This window comes from Polyodon spathula, chromosome 15, assembly GCF_017654505.1.
Source record: "Polyodon spathula isolate WHYD16114869_AA chromosome 15, ASM1765450v1, whole genome shotgun sequence".
Taxonomy (NCBI): Eukaryota; Metazoa; Chordata; class Actinopteri; order Acipenseriformes; family Polyodontidae; genus Polyodon; species Polyodon spathula.
Window position 1 is genome coordinate 2,745,123 of NC_054548.1, and position 15,591 is coordinate 2,760,713.

General features: G+C 46.0%; 1 protein-coding gene across 1 annotated transcript; it reads right to left on the bottom strand.

The window, feature by feature from the left end:
- Positions 1 to 115: 115 nt before the first annotated feature.
- LOC121327617 (protein downstream neighbor of son homolog) lies at positions 116 to 6,053 on the bottom strand. The gene is made up of 10 exons (XM_041271730.1): positions 5,253 to 6,053; positions 4,878 to 4,967; positions 3,997 to 4,200; positions 3,430 to 3,608; positions 3,030 to 3,208; positions 2,425 to 2,533; positions 2,148 to 2,258; positions 1,789 to 1,987; positions 1,147 to 1,359; positions 116 to 902 (listed from the first exon to the last, which is right to left on the bottom strand). The coding sequence occupies exons 1-10, from the start codon at positions 5,685 to 5,687 to the stop codon at positions 765 to 767; spliced, it is 1,857 nt and encodes a 618-aa protein (XP_041127664.1). The 5' UTR covers positions 5,688 to 6,053; the 3' UTR covers positions 116 to 764.
- Positions 6,054 to 15,591: the final 9,538 nt, after the last annotated feature.

Genomic DNA, 15,591 nt, shown 5'->3' on the forward strand with positions numbered 1-15,591 from the left:
CAATCACACAGATCTACTGAATCATCTATACCTAGAGGCACTTCACCAAAGCATTTCAGAAGCAGACAGGAGTGGGAAAGAATTCACAGTTTAATTAAAATATAAAATACCCAGATGAACAAGGCATGTCAAATCAAATACAAATTTCATAAAAACAAAGTTAAAAAATTGCATTAGAGAACAAAGATCTTCCAACTTCATAGCAAGACCGGCATGTTCTTCAATTCCAATTCACATTAACCATCTGCTCTATTCACATGTGCCCTGGTCTTCCAGGAGGGAGGTTCCAATCCCAGTGTGCAGAGGATGTAGAAAATGATGGTGTGCTTTGAAGAGCAGGTTTTCTGGGCAGGTCTCCAGTAAGACATACCACCAGCAGGCAGCAGCCCAGTCAGAGAGAATGCTACAGTATACAGCAGTATGTAGTTCTGTCTGGTAGGTCCAATTTAAAACTTGTAAGCAGTTAGCCTGTCTATGGAAACACTCACAGTCAATACATCTACAATATAGCTTGCAGTAAATCTACCTGGGAGAACAGCAGCTAAGCAGTAAACCTGTGCTTTAATTGGTCTGTTTGGCAGCTGGATTTACCATTCCATTGGGAATGCTGGCTATAAGAAGCTCTTTCCACAGGTGTGGCAGGCAGTCTGTAACATTATCAGGCAGTGCTGGGAAGGGAAAGCCACCTGTGTGTCTAGCAGGAGCTTTTTCTGGGTGAGCACTGTGTGGCAGTGTGTATTCAGCATGAGAGTTGTGTGTGTCTCTCAGGATTTCCAGGTGTACTTGTACTCGTTCATGTCAAGTTGTCTCAGGGCAGACTTCCCCAGCGTGGCCGGCTCCACCAGCTGCTGCAGAGTTTCAGGGTGCAGCCCACAGCCCACCAGATCCTGCACCACAGACTCCTGAGAGGACAAGAAGAGGGAGGACACTCAGTGAGCATTACAAACTCTTTGTATTGAGTGCACGGCGATTCCTTAACAAACATCATAGGAGAAAACACAATTTAAATACAGGTTTTAATTTGAGCTTAGTACATGGTAATCCCCAGAATGTCAGGTGTGATATTTACACATTCTGACCTAATCCCTTTACGAAGCATTGCCAGTTTTAATGCTCTCCCCCATGGATCATGGTTGTTAGTCTCACCTTTATGCATTCTCCTTGGGTGCGGGGGTCAGTGTTGAAGACAGCTGTAGGTTCGTAAGTGTACAGCCCTATGGAAAAGGCTCCTTGCTGGGCTGATTTCAGCAGGAGTGTCAGATTGTGCAGGGAGTGAGGCATGACCGGGCCTGTGATCTCCAAACTGAACTGGTCCCTGTAGCCAGTCTGCACCTGCATCTTCACATTAGAACTGCGCGCCTGCAGGGGAAATGAGGTATTGTCACTCACACGGCACCAGACACCCACAACTCAGAGACATCACACTACATTGTAACAGCAGGAACATTTGAGAAGTGTCATGTTTGAGTAAATGTACTTGAAATCTTCTGTGTTGAGCACTCGGTCAAAAAGAAGAAATCGCAAGCAACATTAATGTTCAGACTTACCAAGACAAATATTCAGTGCATTCAATGTACTTTATTTATGGGAAAAATACTATTTGTTACAATAGTCCATCACAATTGCCTGTTAGCCTTACTGAATGGGACTGACACACACATATATATATATATATATATATATATATATATATATATATATATATATATATATATATATATAATATATAGACTTACACACACACACACACGTATGTATGGTTTTGGTGTGCGTGGCGTAGCTGCTTACCTTGAGGGTCTGCATGGTGGCTCCTCTGAAAGCAGCAGGAGCCAGCAGGGTGGGGGGCAGCCCTGCCTGTGCCCCGGCCGCTGCCACCACGCTCTTACAGTTGATGAGGAAGTTGAGTAGAGTGAAGGTGTTGGTCCCTTTCACCAGCACCACCGACTCAGGCTTGTGATCCAGACGAACCTCGCTGTGCTCTTTACAGCTGGGGGAGGAGGGGGGTGGTCAAGGAGGAACAGCTGCACAGGAACCCATTCAAATCCCTCAATGCATTGCCACAGCACACAGAGATCCCTAACCGTGTTTGCATCACCTCGTTCTCATGTCATCACACCTTGTGCAAGAGCTTCCTTTCTAAAGGATACAGTTTGATTGAAATAGTGTCAGGTTTCTTGATCTTATCCTGAACCCCCATCTCCTCCAGCCAAGAGAATCCACCGTCCTCATCATCATCATCATCACTGTTCGCTTGGGCCCTGAAACCAAACCAAACCAAAACATACAACCTGAATCAGACATGAATGTGGGGATATTAAAATATTGTGCTAGTGTACGGCACAGCTTAACTTGTAGCAGGGCTTTCATACGAAATAGTTTGACGACTCCACCAGATCACACACGGTTTCTAGTGCATGTACTCACGGATTGCCGTCTCCGTCCTCGCTGTCCTGCTCTCTCTCTGGGGATGGCTCGGGCCCCTCTGGGTTTCTGCGCTTCTTTTCTTCCAGCAGCGGTAGTGTGAACTCTATACCTGCATGGAAACACACACACAGCTACAACATGTCACTATTAAAAACTGTCTGCAAGGAAGAGCCACCACAACGGATTTTTATTTTATTTTTTGATGGATGCCAATTTTATATTTGGAGCATCACTTCTTTCAACCAGTTTTAGAAATAGCACCTGCTAAGTAACTTAAGACTGACAGACTATGATTAACATAATATTTTATTGGAGTCAGAAAAGAATCAGAACCTAAAGCAAGTTGTTAGTCCTGAAGGAGCTCCCAATGATTTTGTGGTCGGACTCCTCGCTATGCATACAGAGCATTAACAAGCAATGAGAGAGGTCGTACTAAACTGAGCCAATACGTTGAAGGACATGCAGTGCATTTGCCAGAAGAATAGTCCGCAGGTTTGTAAATTTTAGAAGAAAGTGAACAAGTAACAAGGTTCAAATAAAAAGCATGCTGCAGCAGACCACCCCCGGTGTCACCCCTGATCCTAACCTGGCCGTCCAGCACTCACCCTCCATCTTCATGGCTTCCCGGAGACCCCGGGTTGTGGGGGAGATCAGGGCAGTGATGCCCTCGCTCCCTGCCAGCCCCGCCGCTCTGAACAGCACAGTGAACTGGTAGGTGCACAGGTAGAAATAGGGGCAGAGTCGGGTCCGCAGGAGGTTGTACAGGGAGGTGAAGCTCACAGACCTGCAACATAAACAAACCATTTTAAAATGGATAATGAGATCAAATATAAATCGTACTTTATGTACCCTAAAATAAAGGAAGTTTTGGGTTATTTTAATATAAATAAATGAAGCAGAGGAATTATCCATGTTCTAATGAAACACCCTCTCCCAGTCCTCAGCTCTCTGCATAATGCAACGTTGCAGTCTAGAACTGCTGAGAGATAGCCCTGCGTGTCTTACCACTCGCTCATGAGCAGCTGCTGCAGCGCCTCGTCCTGAGCCCAGGGGGCGCACTTCCCAGCCAGCCTGCGCTCCGCGCCGATGCGAGGGAAGAGCTGCAGCCAGGGCAGGGAGGGGTGCTGCCAGTACACCAAGCTCTGCTGGAAGGCACAGCGAAGCTCCGAGCTGCTCCGAGGCTCCTGCAACAAATGCCCAGTCAGAGTGGAACCGAGGACTACAGCACTCATTAAGCCTTATTGCTTTAAGAGATTTTCCACAAAAGAAAGCACCCCCCAAATATGAGAGTGAAGTAATTAAGATGAGTGACAGCACGAGCTGCAAAACAAAGTAAAACAAATCAAGACAGCTCTTGCATGAGGGACTTTGTAAGGCTACAAAATATTACTCAATGGACCAAACTTACCAGTTTCTACAAAACAATGAATAAAACCACTTGTACAAAATTTTAATTAAAGTCAGTGATCCTGTATTTGTGTATCTACTTTGACAATGTTCAATGTACATGCAGTTCACAGGAGTAAATCGTTAATAACCCTGTGCGAGCCTGTCCCCTCTCCCCTGTAGTACCGGTATGCTGTGTGGCAGGGTGCTGATGGCAGCCCTGCAGTGCTGCCTCAGCCCCTGAGCCTCCTCCTGCGCCTTCAGGTGCTCTGCCCAGGTGAAGGGCAGCTGAGAGGTGAACAGCAGGCGTGTCTTCAGACTCCAGTCAGCCGGGAACTCTGTGCAACCTGAGGGAAGCTCCTGCAGGACTGGGGTCGTGACTCGGGGGCTCTGAAACAACCACACACAGAGTTAGAAAAGAAAGCTCCAAATGAGTGCCCCATGCAAGTGTGCCATTCACCCTGGGATTGCTGCAGTTTCCCACGGGCGTGCCATACATTGACCATCGTATACCACAGTGAGCCATGTTTATTAACATGCTTTACCCTAACTCGCTGGTCTTTACCATGCTTTCACTGTGCTCCATTGCACTGTGCTATGCTTTTACTATAGTCACTTGTACAAGAGTCAGATGGTGGAAGCCTCTGACCCTTACACAAGTATGACTAAATATATTAAACTTTTAGTCTTAAGACTTGACAATGACATTGTTTAACTGCTATGGCAAGAAAGCTTTAAAGGCTCTAAATGGTATTTATTTTTACTATAATGAAATTTGTCTCATGAAGGACTGCACTCACCAGAGGATCAGAAATGGGGGTCCTTATCTGTGGAAGTACACTGCTTAACTATGAACACACAATGACAGCAACATCACCAGCTAATGGTCTTTCAGAGCTTCACAAACACACAGATCTTCATTAAGCACAACAGGTAAGAAATACAAGCAGGCTGCTACTTCTGACTGCACCTGGGCATCTAGGAAACACATGTCACGCTTCAGTGACTTCTGAAACACTTGTGAATATGATCACTGGAGACAATGCAGGCACATGTAAAAGACTTACAGCGATAAGGGAAGTAGCAGTTTGCGGGTGGGAGAGCAAATCCTCTTCGAAAAGGGACTCGTCCTCTGGGAGAGAGTAGGCTTCCTGGACCTGGAAACAAAAAGAATCTATGATCCACCTGGACATGAAGTACCAAAAAACGTGGTCACCACAGCGCTAATAAATACAGTCTCAAATAGAACAGGGTGTTTGTGCAAACTATAATAATGTCACGAAGAGAGTTATATTGTCAGGCAAAAACGGGAGTCTTACACAATCCTACCGCGTACAAGCACTGTTAAACATGACATCAGCAGGTGCTATGTGTAAACAGAGAGTACTGTCAGCGATCCACATGCCTTGTATAGTTACACTATAAAGTTGCTGACGCCTTACTTTTGTGATGTCTTTGCTGAGCGCCTCGGCTCCGAGTAAGCGTGCGGTGAACGGGTCCAGCTCCTCCGGTTCTGTTCGGCTTGGATTCCCGCTGAAAATCCGCAACTTAGTGTTCTCACCCTCCGGCTCCACGCTGCCACTCCCGGGCACGGCCTTGCTGACGCACTCCGAGGTGGTCTTCTTTCTGGGGCTGCTGTATGTGTTCTCGATGTTTGCGAAGGGGTTCCTGCGCTTCACCCCACCGGCCCGGGATTCTGAGACCAGCAGATGTCCCGGGGAGAAGCGCCGGACCCCAGACAGCCCTCCTCCGGGGCTCGATTCAGAGTTACTTCGGCCAGAGCCCAAGCCCGCTTCACTTCGGGCTCTCTTCCGTCTCAGTCGCAGGATCTCCGCCGGCCTCTTGAAGCTGGGCGAGTACCCCGCTAGTTCCGACATTTTAAATTCTGTTCACGTCAACACCGAACAGAGTGCAAGTTCTGGTATCGTACTTACTTCACCTGTTTGACTGACCCCTCACTGATAAACACGGGTCTATTGTTTTCGGTACTGTCGAACCCGCGAAACGCTCAATACCACTGAATAGAAAGCACGCCGCGTCTAGTACAGTAGAGCTGCAGTGCGATCTAGTGCAAGCACACCGATCACTGCATTTTAAAAGTGTATGTAAAAACACTGAAACATCAACACTGTGCAACAATTACCAGGTCGCTCAAGTTGTAGTTCAGTTAAATTTTTTTTTTTAGCTATGAACGCAGCTCTGTCCTTGCCGCTCCCTGGCGAGTCCAAAATACAAATTTGGCGCTAACAGACCGAGAAAAACCAAACATCGACGCGCTGACGTCAAAGCCGCGCCAAATCGTAAACGTCAGCTATTGCGCGCGCAGCTGTATAGTATGCGTTCTGTTGCCCAGCTCGGGCTGCGCCGGCTGCTCTTGGCTGCTGTCTTTCATGACGTCACACGCAGCTTCCAGAAACGCCGTCTCCACATTGCAGAACGCAGCGCTCCCTAGCAACACAGGCAATGCGGTGCGACTTTACTGATTTTATTTCGTTTTATTATTTCTTTGATCACCAATTGCCACGACAACACACTCATTTATTTATGTCTTTATTTATTTACTTATTTTAAGGTAATAAATAATCAAAATTATCTAGGGATTATTATTATTATTATTATTATTATTATTATTAGTATTATTATTATTATTATTATTATTATTATTATTATTATATTATGTGTATCTGTGTGTGGAGATTAGATACATGGGTATGTAGAACAGAAAATAGGAGGCACTTTTTTACAAAGAAAATTATCGGCGCCTCCAACCAACCCACCGGTAATGTTGTTGAAGCTGACACCCTGGGATCCTTCAAGAAACAGCTTAGAGATTCTAGGAACAATAAACTACTAACAACCAAGCGAGCAAGATATGCCTCTCGTTTGTAACCTCTCTCGTGCTCTTCTTATAAGATGTCGTTCGCCTCCACTAACGAGGGGCAGCAGTAGTTTGAGAAGCTATTTAAATTGCGATTGGCAGGTCACTCGTGACCTCTGCATCGTCTCTTTGGTTCACAGCCGCAGAGAGCCTCCCGCAGCATCGTAAAGGAATATCCGCTAGAAAGTGTCCGCTGGGCATGAGATGATTCGAGGGCATTTACTGCCACCTTTCACTACCAGAGCTCAGCAACTGTACGAAATCAAGCCGCCCTGACCCAACCCCAACCCTAACCCTAACGCCAACCCCAACCCCAACTCCAACCCCAAGCAACCCCTGCCCTAAAACCTAACCTCAAACCCCATTCCTAATCCCAAACCTAACCATTAAAACCTTCTGATGCCCTCAGGTCACTTTCAGCGGGTATTCCTGGGTGCTGCTTTTCAAAGCTACGCTGGGCTGGACATGCACAGACTGTTGAGCATGGAGCTTCGTGACGTCACTCATCATCCTTCGCAGAACTGCGGAAACAAGAACACACCTTATATGTTGCAAGGGAGTTCTCTGAGTTGCATAAATATTCCTAAAATGTGTTTCAATTCTCCAGTTTATGTGATTTTTCCCCAGTGCAATCCGGGTGGTCTGTAGGAGGCTATGATACACAGTTTAGAAGACTGGAGGAAGTTCAGGGCACTCGTCCTTGTAGTCTGAGTGACAGGCAGGCAGAGCCAGCGCACATGGCGCAGAGGATCCTAAATATATTCCCTGTACTGTTCCAGAATCGATTGGAGTGCAGTGTACCAATGATTTACAACAACAAAAATAGTTTGAGTGAGGAAAAATGCTGAACAGAGATTGAAACGAGACACCAAACGTATATGATCTAGTTTCTAATCATGTGCTGTAGAATATAAACCAAATGGTAACTGGGTTGATAAATAATATAAATAACCGAGAACATGTATGGTGTAGTTTTGGTAGCGATCCACAAGGTGGCGCAATTGGTCTGTAAAACAGAGGATCATACACAAGCTTTCAGGGTTTTTGTTTTGCTTTGCTTCCCTGGTAATGTGATCTGATTACTATTTCTGTTTCTCTCAAAACATTGCACTGAAAGAAGGAAAGCAGGACTGCCTTGTTATGAATGTGTATTGTGGGTTAATTGCACATCTCTATGAAAGTCTCCACTGGTGTGTGTCTGTGTCTAGCCCCGTGGTTCTAGGCTTCAGAGCGCTGCTAAATGCTCTCAGCCTGAGAATAGAGGATTATCAGATGGGATCTGCAGGGGCTCATCACCACTAAATACAGTCAGGGGGGCTGGATCATTGCAGTGTCGCAGCCCTTAACATAAGCACTTAAGAACTTTAATACAGATAGATCGCCATCATGACATCCCTGTTTCTATTCCCTATCAACTGGACAGGTTGTGACCTGCAGTGAAATTGGAAAAACAAAGCTATCTGAGTCACTTGCTTACTCAGAGATCCTAGCAGAGAGAAAGCACTTTGCACTAGAGTTTCTTGTGCAAGCTGTGAGGCTGGCTGTTTGTGAGAAGAGTTTCTTGTGCAGGCTGGATTGGTATGATGACTCAGTTTTGGCACACTGCAGCTGGGACTTTGCATGCACCTTTAGCTTGCACAGAAGGGTAGCTTCAAAAAAGGCCATTGAGATTTTATTAACCTTTGCAATGCAGGCCCATTCTCACAGGCTTACTGTAGATATGTTCCATTGCAAATCTTCAACAAACTCGCTCTTTCTTGGGGGAGGAAATGCACAATGCAGTTTTCTATTGGCTTCATTACAGGCTGGCTCAGAGCTTGTGCCCCAAAGGAAAGATATGACGTGATGTTATTTAACATGCAGAATCAAAATGGTCATTAAGAACAGATTAAAAAAAAAGAAACAATCAAAATATTATGCATGAGGATATAAAATAAAGTGTACACTGTAGACCAGTATCAAGATCTATAGGAAAGATAACTCAACACTGCAGAGCTGTATAGAGGTCTATAGGAAAGAGAACTCCACTCTCAACTCTGCAGAGCTGTATAGAGGTCTGTAGGAAAGAGAACTCCACTCTCAACTCTGCAGAGCTGTATAGAGGTCTATAGGAAATAGAACTCCACTCAATACTGCAGAGCTGTATATAGGTCTATAGGAAAGAGCGCTCCACTCAACACTGCAGAGCTGTATAGAGGTCTATATGAAAGAGAGCTCCACTCAACACTGCAGAGTGGTATAGAGGTCTATAGGAAAGAGCTCCACTCAACACTGCAGAGCTGTATAGAGGTCTATATGAAAGAGAGTTCCACTCAACACTGCAGAGTGGTATAAAGGTCTATAGGAAAGGTAACTCCACTCAACAAAGTTTTTGTAGGGCCATTTTCAGTATATTGCACTTGAATTTGACGCTATGTTGTTCTATAGTACTCCCCATCCTTGTTTAAAGTGCGAAGTCTAACAGTGCTGCTCCAAACTGACCCCAGGTTCAGAGAGCTACTGTCTCGGTGCAGCCTGGCTGTGTGAAAGGACTCATTCTTCCACTGCTGCAGGTTCAGAGAGAGCTGCTGTCTCGTTGCAGCCTGGCTGTGTGAAAGGACTCGTTCTTCTACTGCTGCAGGTTCAGAGAGAGCTGCTGTCTCTGGTATTGGATTGACACTAGAAACCACAGTGGGTGTTTGAAAGCAGCACTGTATAAACAGTTAAAGCGGAGCAGTATTTATTGTGATTAAATGAACACATCACCGATGATATGCTAACCCAATCAGTGTATTGATGCAAGCCCTGTGTGTGTGCCTGCAAATGTTATTTAAAGCATATCCATAGGGTTGGCTCTTGAGTGAATGGACGGTTGTGATTAGAGACAGGTGACAATGGGAGTGTCTGTTTCTGTATCGATGTGCTTTGAGGATTTGCCGATCAGGAGTGCCCTGTTATGAAATGACTGCAGCATTATTGAGAGAGGCCCATCGCAAAGTCGAAAAGCATGACCATCAGCTGGCAAAGCGAGACCGCGTTCAAGGAGACAGTGTTGTCTGTCCTGAGTGATGTTTGATGCATGGCCTGTCGTAATCTGCTGTCTCTTAGTCCTACTGACGCAAAACTTTTACTTTTACCCGTTTTGCCACAATAGTGAAACATTCAGGCGGTAACTTCTATGTCAGTCCCCACAATAGCACCCAACCCAATATAAATAACACAAATGTACAGAATAAAGCACACAGGGTACAGGTTACATGCAGGCTGAATCAAGACTGGAAGAAAACCACAGAATTAGATTTACCCTTATTGTTTTTTCTTATTCAAGTCTTTTTGCTACCACAAAGGTTGAATCCTACAAGACAAAGTTCAGAGATCCTGTTTTTCAAGCAACATTGTTTTCCGTTTAATTTTGCACTGAATGAAACTAAAGTAATAATCAAAAGCCAATGTTTATTCTGTGGTTACTCGGCAACCATTAGCGGAGATGCAGTGGTTCTCTTATCACACCCTATTAACAAACTTCACGCAGGTGCGTTCAAACAATACCTGAGCAAATACAGGTTAGAGTTTGTTATCTTTGGAAACTTTCTTAATTGGCAAATCTGTCAAGTAGCCCGGTGTTTTTCCACAGCACAGCATCAAGTATGAGTGAGGTGGGAGGCAGACAGCAAGGAGCTTAAACACACACAACAGCCCCTCCTGCAAGGTACAATGTTATCAACAGCAATGCTGTCACTGTTATTAAATCTAATATTTGAGGTGCATTACCACCTCAAATGATCATTTCTGTTTGCTCGCTGATAAGATGTGGTTACTTTGAGAAGTTTAAACCTTGTGATTTCTGATTCCATTTTTGGAGGCAGCAAAACGTATTATTGACTTGAAATAATAAAACGCTAAGGGCCTTTTATTCAATAAAAAACATACAGTGCTGCTTTGTGACCCGCGCTGTTTAAGAGTCTATTCAATCACTTAGAGGAAGCGGGCTGGATTCTAAATATACAGTGCTGCTTTGTGACCCGCGCTGTTTAAGAGTCTATTCAATCACTTAGAGGAAGCGGGCTGGATTCTAAATATACAGCGCTGCTTTGTGACCCGCGCTGTTTAAGAGTCTATTCAATCACTTAGAGGAAGCGGGCTGGATTCTAAATATACAGCGCTGCTTTGTGACCCGCGCTGTTTAAGAGTCTATTCAATCACTTAGAGGAAGCGGGCTGGATTCTAAACATACAGCGCTCTTTACTTCATATAAATGTGCTATGGTGCCCATTGATAACCTAAATGAAACCTATTTCTTCAAACATACAGATCCACATAACATACCCCCTGTTAACTATAAACCTGACTGCCCAGTGGTATTGTACTGAATGTGATCAATAATCTGATCTGATAAATAACTCGGATAAGTTTAAATTTAGCCTCATGACCAAGGCTATTTTTATTACTATTCAAGAATTGTCACAGTGTAACTGTTTCTGATCCCAGGCTGAGCCAATGATAATGTTTTTATAGTCTAATAAGTCATGTGCTAAGTGTATTTAGTAATGTGAAATGAATGTTGTCTACTGAAGGACACTCTTGTAAACAAGGCTTCGACTCAATGGGTTTCACTGGTTAAAGAGCAAAGAAATACAAAATAATTATGCTGTAATGTGTTAGGTGTCCAGTAGGTGGTGTTGGTGTATATACTTAATAGTATACAGGTGGTGCCACTGGTAGTAGCAAGACTGTGACAAACCATCAGAGTCAGTAACTATACTCTCTTGGACATATCCCCCAATTATTGTCACATCTGCCTCCCCAGTGTTCACCTAAATGCAATTCATGGCCACAGGATTGTTGAATTAAGGAGATTTAGCATTAATGTTTAAATAAATAAGCAGAAATTGGTAGAGGATGTTAAAATACAGTTAGAACATAAGAACATAAGAAATTCTAGAATGAGAAAAGGTCATTCAGCCTGTCTATGCTCGCTTGCTTTGCTGCCAGCATGGTCCGTTAGCATTCAGGAGAGGAAAAACAAAAAAAAACCCAAAGCAAGTCATTAGGGGAAATGGAACCACTGGGATTCCGTGGCTAAATGGACCGCCCTTCCTCCAGGTGGCTAGCTAAAGGTCTTATTGTGGTCACAGAGAAGGTTATACAGTATTGTACATGACAGCATCCAGTCTATTCTTGAAGGATCCGATAGTCTCTGCTTCAACAACTCTTTCCGGGAGCCTGTTCCAGTGGTTCAGCACCCTTTCTGTGAAAAATCTCCTTCTCCCCTCGGTTCTAAATACGCCCTTCTTCAGCTTCCACCCGGGGCCCCTGCTTCTGTTCTCTAGGATATAATTCTCAGCTGTTACTTTGTTAAACCCATTGACAATTTGAAATACCTCTATTAAGTCTCTCTACAGGTTCAGCTCTTTCAGTCAATCTTCATATGCCATATCCTTCAATCGAAACTGCACCCTTTCCTGGAATTTCTCATGGCTGTTGTACATTGATTAAAGCTAGTGTTTATTGTAACAGAGTAGGACTGGAATACCAGGTAATAGCTGGGCAGTTTTAGACCTGTGTGATATGATGGATTTGCTTAGTGTCTCCAGAGAGACTTGGGGTTATTTTTAAACAACAGAAAGACTGTCATGATGAAGCATAACTCATTAAAAAAGCAATGCAGCTCTCTGGTGTGCAGTGACGATGTGGCCTCTCTGGCTCGGCGCAATGCAGCTCTCTGGTGTGCAGTGACGATGTGGCCTCTCTGGCTCGGCGCAATGCAGCTCTCTGGTGTGCAGTGACGATGTGGCCTCTCTGGCTCGGCACAATGCAGCTCTCTGGTGTGCAGTGACGATGTGGCCTCTCTGGCTCGGCGTAGTGCAGCTCTCTGGTGTGCAGTGACAATGTGGCCTCTCTGGCTCGGCGTGGTGCAGCTCTCTGGTGTGCAGTGACGATGTGGCCTCTCTGGCTCGGCGCAGTGCAGCTCTCTGGTGTGCAGTGACAATGTGGCCTCTCTGGCTCAGTGCAGTGCAGCTCTCTGCTGTGCAGTGACGATGTGGCCTCTCTGGCTCGGTGTGGTGCAGCTCTCTGGTGTGCAGTGACGATGTGGCCTCTCTGGCTCGGCGCAGTGCAGCTCTCTGCTGTGTAGTGACGATGTGGCCTCTCTGGCTCGGCGTAGTGCAACTCTCTGCTGTGCAGTGACGATGTGGCCTCTCTGGCTCAGCGCAGTGCAGCTCTCTGCTGTGCAGTGACGATGTGGCCTCTCTGGCTCGGCGTGGTGCAGCTCTCTGGTGTGCAGTGACGATGTGGCCTCTCTGGCTCGGCGCAGTGCAGCTCTCTGGTGTGCAGTGACAATGTGGCCTCTCTGGCTCGGCGTAGTGCAACTCTCTGCTGTGCAGTGACAATGTGGCCTCTCTGGCTCAGCGCAGTGCAGCTCTCTGCTGTGCAGTGACGATGTGGCCTCTCTGGCTCGGCGTAGTGCAACTCTCTGCTGTGCAGTGACGATGTGGCCTCTCTGGCTCGGCATAGTGCAACTCTCTGCTGTGTAGTGACAATGTGGCCTCTCTGGCTCAGCGCAGTGCAGCTCTCTGCTGTGCAGTGACAATGTGGCCTCTCTGGCTCAGCGCAGTGCAGCTCTCTGCTGTGCAGTGACGATGTGGCCTCTCTGGCTCAGCGCAATGCAGCTCTCTGGTGTGCAGTGACAATGTGGCCTCTCTGGCTCGGCGCAATGCAGCTCTCTGGTGTGCAGTGACAATGTGGCCTCTCTGGCTCAGCGCAGTGCAGCTCTCTGCTGTGCAGTGACGATGTGGCCTCTCTGGCTCAGCGCAATGCAGCTCTCTGCTGTGCAGTGACAATGTGGCCTCTCTGGCTCGGCGTGGTGCAACTCTCTGCTGTGCAGTGACAATGTGGCCTCTCTGGCTCAGCGCAGTGCAGCTCTCTGCTGTGCAGTGACGATGTGGCCTCTCTGGCTCGGCGCAGTGCAGCTCTCTGCTGTGCAGTGACGATGTGGCCTCTCTGTCTCAGCGCAATGCAGCTCTCTGCTGTGCAGTGACAATGTGGCCTCTCTGGCTCGGCGTGGTGCAACTCTCTGCTGTGCAGTGACAATGTGGCCTCTCTGGCTCAGCGCAGTGCAGCTCTCTGCTGTGCAGTGACGATGTGGCCTCTCTGGCTCGGCATAGTGCAACTCTCTGCTGTGTAGTGACAATGTGGCCTCTCTGGCTCAGCGCAGTGCAGCTCTCTGCTGTGCAGTGACGATGTGGCCTCTCTGGCTCGGCGTGGTGCAGCTCTCTGATGTGCAGTGACGATGTGGCCTCTCTGGCTCAGCGCAGTGCAGCTCTCTGCTGTGCAGTGACGATGTGGCCTCTCTGTCTCAGCGCAATGCAGCTCTCTGCTGTGCAGTGACAATGTGGCCTCTCTGGCTCGGCGTGGTGCAACTCTCTGCTGTGCAGTGACAATGTGGCCTCTCTGGCTCAGCGCAGTGCAGCTCTCTGCTGTGCAGTGACGATGTGGCCTCTCTGGCTCGGCGTGGTGCAGCTCTCTGATGTGCAGTGACGATGTGGCCTCTCTGGCTCGGCGCAGTGCAGCTCTCTGCTGTGCAGTGACGATGTGACCTCACACATTTCAATTGGAAAGCTGGGAGGCAATGAGTGAACAGGACCATGTGAGTGAGTTTAATCTGCCTGTCGCTGGAAGAAATATTATCCCTCAGTTTGTTTGCGATTGCTTCCTGGCTTCTGGCCCGGCAGACAGGGGGAACGGCGCTCTGATAGAAACAGGCCTACTTGGAGTCAGGTCTGGGCTTGTCTTCTGAAGTGTGTGCTGTGAATTCCTTCTGTGTTCAGGAATAGCTTACAAGCTGGGAGGCTGTGGGGTTGGCTCACTCACTGGAACCCACGTGTTTCAGGGGAAGAGTGACATTGTTTGTCTCTGTGTGTGAGAGGAGACAGAGAGAGAGAGAGAGATAGAGAGAGATAGATGGGTAAATAAATAAGCAAACAGCCCCCACATCCCCTGCAAGTCATGTTGTGTGTAAGGTAAATAAATAACTGATCAACAGCATATGAGATACTTATCTACACAAGAACTGTTGAATAATACAAACTCACATTAAGATTATTTTAAGAAGGTTCTTTGCTATTGTGGGTCACGTTTTGGTAAAAATAACAAAAATTAAGGAAATAAAGACTCCTCTGAGATTCCTCTTGTTTACTTGTGCTTTCCCTTTATTTTACTACACTTTGTTCTAGCTTTCATACTGCAGTCATTCACTGGACAGCGTGCGTGTCTCTGGTAATGTGCTTTTTGGTTGGCCCCAGGTCTGTCTGTCAGCATGTGCATGGGTAAATTCAGTGAGCAGGGTTTCAAATCAAATGCTGCTTATGTAAATCAAAGAGTATTCTTTGGGCCTGGGGAATTGCTGTATCTAACGAGTCAAGTCCTGGAGGGTTCTTAGTCTTGGGTTGTGTCTGCGATCGTGTGACACCTGCTGACGTGAGGCACCCTTCATCCTCCGTGTCTGAAGGATTGGCGTGCGTCCCCATGCTTCCAGCGATGTTCCTCCCCACTAATCACATGAGGGGCTGACGTACCCCTGCTGCTCTAAAGGGCTCTGTGTGTGTCTGCAGCGCCCGAACAGCAATGCTCCCCAGCCTGTGGCGTCGTGGCCCTCTTTCAAACTTTTTTGTTTTTTTTTTTTTTTAAAAAAAAAAAAAAAAAAAAAAAAAAAAAAAAAAAAAAAAAAAAAAAAAAAAAAAAAAAAAAAAAAATCTGAATATGATTATTATTTCTAACGGTGCTAATAATATTAAGATTGTGGCTGCCCCCACCCTCCTCACATAATATAATATAAAATTTAAAAAAAAATGAAAAAAAATATAATATTAACATAATAAATAATAATAAATATAAAATAATAAAAAATATTATATTAAAATTTTCAT

Coding starts and splice junctions, on each gene's coding strand:
- LOC121327617 (XM_041271730.1), bottom strand. CDS start 5,687: ATGTCGGAACTAGCGGGGTACTCGCCCAGCTTCAAGAGGCCGGCGGAG. Junction 4,968..5,252: donor TCAGCAAAGACATCACAAAA/GTAAGGCGTCAG, acceptor TTTTGTTTCCAG/GTCCAGGAAGCCTACTCTCT. Junction 1,360..1,788: donor CCACCATGCAGACCCTCAAG/GTAAGCAGCTAC, acceptor TTTCCCCTGCAG/GCGCGCAGTTCTAATGTGAA.